This window comes from Trachemys scripta, chromosome 4 (assembly GCF_013100865.1).
Source record: "Trachemys scripta elegans isolate TJP31775 chromosome 4, CAS_Tse_1.0, whole genome shotgun sequence".
Taxonomy (NCBI): domain Eukaryota; kingdom Metazoa; phylum Chordata; order Testudines; family Emydidae; genus Trachemys; species Trachemys scripta.
The window spans coordinates 48,775,979-48,784,156 of NC_048301.1; the positions used below are offsets into that span (position 1 = coordinate 48,775,979).

Genomic DNA, 8,178 nt, shown 5'->3' on the forward strand with positions numbered 1-8,178 from the left:
TCCTTGTTGAACCTCACTAGATTTCTTTTGGCCCAATCCTCTAATTTGTCTAGGTCCCTACCCTCCAGCATATCTACCTCTCCCCCCAGCTTAGTGTCATCCATGAACTTGCTGAGGGTGCAATCCATCCCGTCATCCAGATCATTAATGAAGATGTTGAACAAAACCAGCCCCAGGATTGACCCCTGCGGCACTCTGCTTGATACCGGCTGCCAACTAGGCATCAAGCCATTGATCACTACCTGTTGAGCCTGACAATCTAGCCAGCTTTCTATCCGCCTTACAGTCCATTCATCCAGTCCATACTTCTTTAACTTGCTGGCAAGAATACTGTTGGAGACCGTATCAAAAACTTTGCTAAAGTCATGTCCACTGCTTTCCCCATATCCACAGAGCCAGTTATCTCATCTTAGAAGGCAATCAAGTTGGTCAGGATATGTAACATAGACAGAAGGCTGATTTATAATCCAGTCGATTTGGGACTATAAGGTCATTTTATTTTAGAACATCAAGTGGTATCATGATCTCAATTAAATTCTAAAACAGATTCTTTCCATCATCCTGTTAAAGCAAGCAAGCAGGCTTCTGCCTTTATATCACAGGCTAGAGAAATATACTAGTTTTTAAGTGTTTTACCGAAACAGAATTTGTGAAATTCAGTAGTTCATTTAAAAAATTCACCTGTCTCCACAATTTAGAAATGTTTCACTTTTTGGAAGAATTCAATATATTTCTTTCTAAATGCTTACAGGCACATGGACTTTTCGAAACATCTCAGCTCCTTTGCGTGCATCCAGTAAAGCAATGTCTTGTGGAGTGGAAACAATCACTGCCCCTGGGAACAGAAAACATAAAATTAGGTTTAAAACTTATACTCTAAATTATACTACCAAACTTATTTTGGAGTATTTTACTTCACTGAAGAAAAAGTTGCTTCTTTATCTACTTAAAATATACGCAAAAAAAATAAAATAAAAATGATCCTGAAGAGTTTAGTTTTAGATTATAAAGTGACCAGAATGAAAGGTTCCCAAATTATGGTACAGAGAGTTAAAAAACATTATATTCTTTCAAATATTATTTTTCTATGTAAACAATTGTTGTAGTTGCTATATTGTTGGGAGGGAAAGGGAGTGGCCCATGCAATCACGGAAGGGAAAAGAGATGCTCCATGAGACAATATGTTCATAAAAATGTGGTCCATTGTATGAAAAAATTCGAGAACCTTTGGATTAACAGTAACAATAGCCTATCTTCAAGTAATAAGGCAGACACCCTGTGACCAGCCCACTGTCTTTGTGGCAGGGTTATGCCAATTAATACAAGTGATCTATGGTCATGAGCCTGCAACCTCTACACTAGGAATAGTTCCTTTGAGTGCTTTAGGATTTCTTATGTGTACAACACTACTTGCATGAGTAAGAATTTGTATGCTTTGGCTTTTAGGTTTGAAAGGGGAAAAGAGTGACTCACTGCTCAGGCAGGAGTTTAGGCTACTCAAGATCTGTCTCCAGGCTACTTGCCTACTGATAGCTAGTGTTTCCATTACTATTCAATATATAAATACCCACTACAGCCTAGCAATAGGATTTGCCTCTGAGTACAAATTAAAGCATTTTACAAAAGTTGATATCAAGGCTGCTGGTTACTATGCTATAATGTTCCCGGATTAATACATTCTGAAATAATGATGTGAACAACACTTTTGCATTCACTTCTAACAGTAACTCCTGCATCCCACAAATGCTTTTGGGTAAGAAGCACTACACTATGAAAGTCTGGATTAAGAATGTCCTCATGATTTTCCTATTCCGAAAAAAGAATGTAGTGTGAAAGATCACAGTTTGGGGGAATTGTTTAGCTCTAGTTTCATAAATAGCATCAAGTCTCTCAAATATTTTTTACCACAATCATTTATATAATCATATTGACCTACAACCACAGGAAAAATATGCCAGACTTCACATTTAAAACAATTAAAAGTTACAATTCTACACATACAAAATGATCTAAGAGAGGCAGAGTAACACTATGTGCTGAAAACTATATGCAATTTGCTAAACAAATATAATTTCCCTATTGTACTGTGATGCTACTGTTCTCCAATAATTCCCATTTTTTTCTATTCGCTCTCAGAATTTTATCTTCTAAAGTATTATTGCATATTCACAAATATATTTTATATGTACAGATATTAATAAAATGTTTTCAATTAAAAAACAAATTAAAAAGATCCTCTCCTCATTCCAACTCTGTGGTGTGGAAACAGATCAACACTTCATATGTAATTTATTTACACTCTTTGTGAAAATTTACATAATAAGCTTTTTATATTCAAATATTCCAATAAAAATTAATTTAAAGGCATACATAGGGAAAAAAACAATTACTGTGTAATCAAATGAAGAAACTAAAATTGTCCTTGTTATAGATAACAAAAACAGTATATTCCTAATGGGGAAAATTATATTAGATGCTTTCATGCCTTGTCACACATGAGGCAACCTGTGTTTCCATCTCCGTCTAGTGCCATGTTTCTTGCTCCATTGTAGTCTACTTCCATGACAAAGACATCTTTCTCAATGGTTTTATGATGTCATGTTCTCCTCCTCTTTTTCATCTTCCACCAAGTGATAATGTGTCATGGGTTTGTCTAAAAATAAGGTGTTTTTTTTACATCTGTACAATATGCCCAAACCACTTCAGCCTTCTTTCTCAAATCATTGTCTTTACATCAGCATTAGTTACTATTTATTCCACCAATGGACACCAAGTATTCTCAGCAAGCATCTATGTTGGAATACATCAGGTTTCCTGTTATGGGCTTCTGCTGTTTGTCCAGTTTCAAAAGCATATAACAATACTGGTATCATAATAACATTGTACCATTTTATTTTGGTTCTTGTGCAGAGGTGAAAGTAAGCCGGTACAGCGTACCGGCAAGAGCCAGTGCGCCGTGCCGGACTGGACCAGCTTCTGCGGCGGTGATTTAATGGGCCCAGGGCTCCAGCTGCTGCGGGGAGCCCAGAGCCATTTAAAGCACTGCTGGAGCTCTGGCAGCTGGGCTCGGACAGGGATTTAAAGGGCACGGAGCTCCGGCCGCTGCGGGGATCCCCAGGCCCTTTAAAGCACCACTGGAGCTCCCAGCTGCCTCTGCAGCTGGTAGCTCCGGGGTGATTTAACGGCTCTGGGGCTCCCAGCCACAGCCGGAGCCCCAGGGCCTTTAAATCTTGAAAGGCCCCACCTCTTCCAGTTTAGGCCCCGCCTCTTCCGGTTGAAGCCACGCCCCGCTCAGGACTCCAGCGTACCGTTAAGTCCTATAAGTTACTTTCACCCCTGTTCTTGTGTGAGTCTCCCTGTTTTTCCAAATATTTGCCAGTCACAAAAAAGCTCTACTTATCTTCACAATTTTTGCTTACACCTCCTTACAGAGTTGGCACTCAACACTAACTGTGCTTCCAAGATATACAAAATCACTATTAATCCTGTAGTCTTCACTATCAATCACATAAGCACCATCAATGCTGACTCCTCTTTCAACAATCATGACTTGCATTTTCTTTTGGCTTATTCTTAATCCTACTTTAGCACCCTTACTTTTAACATTGGTAGTTATCATTTTCATGGCATCATAATCCATGTCCAACATGTCATAAGCAAATTCAAGAGCTTAAAGTTTTCTTCTACTCCACATAGCTCCTGTATCTTCCTTTGATGTTGCTCTATCATAATGCAGTAAAGAAAGGGTACTAAAATGCCGCACTCCAGTGAGGATATCAAACCAATTGGCCTCTGTCTTTCTCTCTCTCACACAGCATTTTGACCTTCATAAAGCATCTTGATCAGCAACACTTGCTAGGAAACTCTTTTGTTGCAAGATCTTCCTCAGCAACTCTCTATGAATGCATTCAAAAGCCTTCGTGAAATCTATGAATTTCAAGACTAACTTTCTATCATAGGAGAGCCCTTTCTCAATCAATCGTCTCAGGATAAAGATGTGATCTACACACAATTTTTCTGGTCTAAAGGGATAACCAGAGTTTGTTTCTGGCTGCATTTGCCTAAGCTGAGAGAGGACCTAAGATAAAGGGACCAGGTGGGAAGAGGCCAAGGAAATAACAGCAGAAGATTGAAGTAAGCAGTATGAGGCTACTGTTTACAGCATCTCAGCCCACTACTCAGGGTTCTCCCAACCAGCAAAGTGGTATAAACCCCAGACGTGGGACAAAGTTTATTGGGAAACCCAAGCGAAGGATATAATTTAAAGGACTGAAGGCCCTAGTAAGAACTCTTTTGCTACCCCAGAAAGCGTTCATTTTGACTGTGACTGGGACACTGAAGACCTGCCAAGTGAGCTCAACAATCTATAAGGGGCGCCAAGCATGTGAAAGGCCTGCAGTACTGCATGCATCAGCAGGAGGCGCTCAAGAAGTGAGTGCCCCCATTACAGAGTCACATGCAGACCTTAGTGCAATGACAGACAGCTTGATCTGACCATGTCTCACACATTCCTCCAGCTTTGAATCCCTCTTTTCCACTAAAAGAACAAGATTCTTTTAGACAAGATTTCCAGATTGTAGATAGACTGGGGAATCTGTACTGTCTCCACTCTAACTGCTTTGAGCTCCTCTCATTGTGATGAAATGTCTTGTTATTTTTCAGATAAATTTGATCAGATTAGGGATGAGCTGTCTGATTCTGTGGTGACAGAGCAAGGTCTGGAAGGAACCAAGGGCCTTATTTTCTGTGCTAGAGTTTCAGCTGGTGATGCTCACTGAGGTACGGGAGGTGTGGAGAAAACTCAGTCCCACAACCTGTACTTTGGATGCATGTCCTTCCTGTTTTCTGAAGGCTAATGGAAAAGTTCTTGATCCTTGACTTGTGGAGACTGTCGATACTTCTGTTGGAGGGCAGTCTGCCTGTTGCTTTGAAGGAAGCACCAGTGTTTTATTATTAGTTTTGACTTTGCCCAAAAAGTCATTGTTTGATATTGACACTCTAGTTAATTCTTGGCCAGAATCACATATTCCCTTTTTGGGTAAGATTGTGGAGAGAAGTCTGTAGTAAGAATTCTCACATTACCTAGATTCCTTTGGTCTCCTTAACTATTGTCAGGCTGAGTATAGACCTGGTCAGGACACAGGGACTGCATCGACTGGTGGTGGATGAAGATCAGGTGTCCATACCCATATTATTAGGTCTACAAGATGCCTTTGATACTATTGATCATGAAGTGTTTTTAACTCACCTGAGGGCCCCGGTGGGAATGAACAGGGCTTCCATTCAGTATCTTCATGCTTTTCTCTTGGAGAGATCTCTGTGGATAATAGCTATCATTTGCTCCTATTCCTGAAGAGCTCTTAGATGTCTGGTGCCACAGAGTACAATTCTGTCAATCCTCCTGTTCAACATATATATGGAACTGTCGAAGAAGGCATAGGGAGCAGTGTTTTCTGTATGTTGATGGCACCCAGGTGTAGGTCTCCATCTCATCCAATTCTGACTGCAGTTCCACACCTCAGCCAATATCTAGTTGAGATTGGGTCATGGAGGAGAGTGAGTTGTCTGAAGCTCAACCCATACCAGATTGAGGTGAAGGTAGTGGGTTGGGGAAAGCAGCAGTCCCTTTAATTGAGGGGGTGCATTCACCATTAGTTACCAGGGTTTACAAATTAGGGGCAGTTCTAAATCCCAAGCTGCTGCTGGATGATAATGGTACAGCAGTAACCCAGTCCACTTTTTAACATCAGCTTTCCTTTTGGATGCAGATCTTAACAACATTTCCTGAGGCCTGTTACTTCAAAATTAGACTACTGCAATGCCTTCTGCATGGCACAAAGCCTCAATACATTCAGAGGCTGAAGCTGATGTAGAATACAGCAGCTTGCTTACTGAGTGGGGACAACATGCTGGGAGCACAGGACAACAGTACTGTGGGATCCATGCTAGTTGCCTACTGGTTTCAAAGTAGAGTTTAAGGTGTTAACTATGACCTATAAAGCCCTTAACAGCCTCAGAACTGCCTGCTTGAGAGACTGCCACTCCCCCATTCCATACTGCCACAGCAACAATCCGCAGAGGCTCTCAAGGTGGATCCCTTCTTGTTAAAGGAAAGGGGGCTGCTAGCAGGGCATTTACTGTGAGGTCTCCTAGACTCTGGAACTTGCTCACCCTTGGTCCAAAATAGTCCAAATTTGGTGACATTATGGGCAAACAAACACAAAAGACATCTGTTTGGCAGGATTTTTGGAGATGGCTGAGAGTATGTTTCTGAAATGATAATGTGGAAGAAAGGAGCTTTTTTTCTGTAGAAGGCTAACTGGTTGAGTTCCTGTCTGAATGACCATTTTTATACTGTGGGGATTATGTTGTGATATTAATTAAGTGTTAGGGCATCCAGAGCCTTTATACAAGCATCTTTTTTATTATCTAAATCAAAATAGTCACTGCCTCGGAGGCTCTGCATACTTTTCCCTTTACCGAGTTATCAGCTCTTGCCTCTTTCTGCCCTGTCACACTCCACCAATCATACAGCCTTGAATGCTCACTTGCCTGATTATCTACAGATTAAATCAAAATCTGAATGTTCCCTTTTGATGGACAATCGTCCTTTAAAAAAAAAAAGCACCACTTCTGGGAGACTTTCAAGCCAAGGGATGAAAATGTGGTGAAGGAGGTCTAATTTCCACAGAAGAGCATATGTTTTATTTGTAAAAGACAACACAGCACTAAGATTCAGCTTTAGTTACCTCCAAACACCATCCTATACTCAGTATGTTTTAAAGCATTTATTTTGTCACCCTCTGAGAAAATAACTAGAGAAGAGGATACAGTACCATTAATCATATGGGTGTCTCTCACCTTTTGTAACTGTCAGACCAACCCCTTGTTTTATCTTCCTATTCATAATACTTGGTCTACAAATGTAGTCATCATAGCTGATCTAGTACTTATCACATATTTATGCCTCTGTTGGCAAAGCCCAGAGAGAACCTCGGATAGTAAATACAATATATTGTGCTGCTCTTTCCAATACTTAGATACTATTTTCCAGGACTAAAAAAGTTCATAGAAGTCTGACTGAATATATAATCACTTCAACCAGTCCCTGAAATATGTGTTAAATCAATCTGTGTGCACTGTCAAAGAGATACTAACATTTAAATCTATATTGAAAAAGTTCTGAGCCATTCATGCATTAACCTGTACTATATTTGGAGATACAAATTATATTTATAATGTCTTCTGTGGACGGAAGACTCACACTGAAATACTAAGTGTGTCCAAAAATTAGATAACCCTGGGTAATTATCTGCATTCTTCAACCACCAGCTGCGCTATATCTGACAACAGAAAAAAAAAATTAGTATATGAATTATCAGGGCCGGCTCTAGGCACCAGAAAAGCAAGCAGTTGCTTGGGGCGGCACATTTGCAGGGGCGCAAGAATCCAGCATGGGAGCCGAGAACCAACTGGGGGCCCTGGGAGCTGTAGTTCCTTGGTTAGCTCCCTGCCTATAGAGCCAGCCCTGGAGCAGGGAAAGAACTACATTTCCCAGCATTCCCTTGGCCGCTAGTAACAGGAAAGGGAGGGGGAAGGAGTATGGAACTGAAACCTTCAGCTTGCTGTGAATGGTAGGGACAGAGCCAGCTTTAGGTTTTTTGCCGCCCCCACCCCAGCCCTGGGCTCCCCCGTCACCCCTGTGTTGCCCCAGCCCTGACTCCAGCCGCGGCAGCTCTGCTCCTCCCCGACTCTTCGGCTCTGTTTAAGAGCCGGGCTGCCCGAGCGCTACCGGCTTCGGGCAGCCCCCGTGCCTCCGGACCCTGCGCCGCCGGAACCCGGGCGGGGAAGTGCCCGGCTGGGGGCACAGGGTCTGGAGGCACGGGGGCTGCCCAAAGCCGGTAGCGCTCGGGCAGCCCGGCTCTTAAACAGAGCCGAAGAGTCGGGGAGGAGCAGAGCTGCCGCGGCTGGAGTCAGGGCTGGGGCAACACAGGGGTGACGGGGGAGCCCAGGGCTGGGGTGGGGGCGGCAAAAAACCTAAAGCTGGCTCTGTCCCTACCATTCACAGCAAGCTGAAGGTTTCAGTTCCATACTCCTTCCCCCTCCCTTTCCTGTTACTAGCGGCCAAGGGAATGCTGGGAAATGTAGTTCTTTCCCTGCTCCAGGGCTGGCTCTATA

At 42.4% G+C, this 8,178-nt stretch overlaps 1 protein-coding gene across 5 annotated transcripts in view; it reads right to left on the bottom strand.

Moving 5' to 3' along the window:
- NUBPL (nucleotide binding protein like) overlaps positions 1–8,178 on the bottom strand; it is a 148,291-nt gene that overhangs the window by 48,249 nt on the left and 91,864 nt on the right. For all 5 annotated transcript variants that reach the window (XM_034768689.1, XM_034768688.1, XM_034768690.1 and 2 more), the window contains one exon: positions 750–835. In XM_034768689.1, the coding sequence (XP_034624580.1) occupies positions 750–835 (86 nt within the window). The remainder of the gene's footprint in view (positions 1–749; positions 836–8,178) is intronic.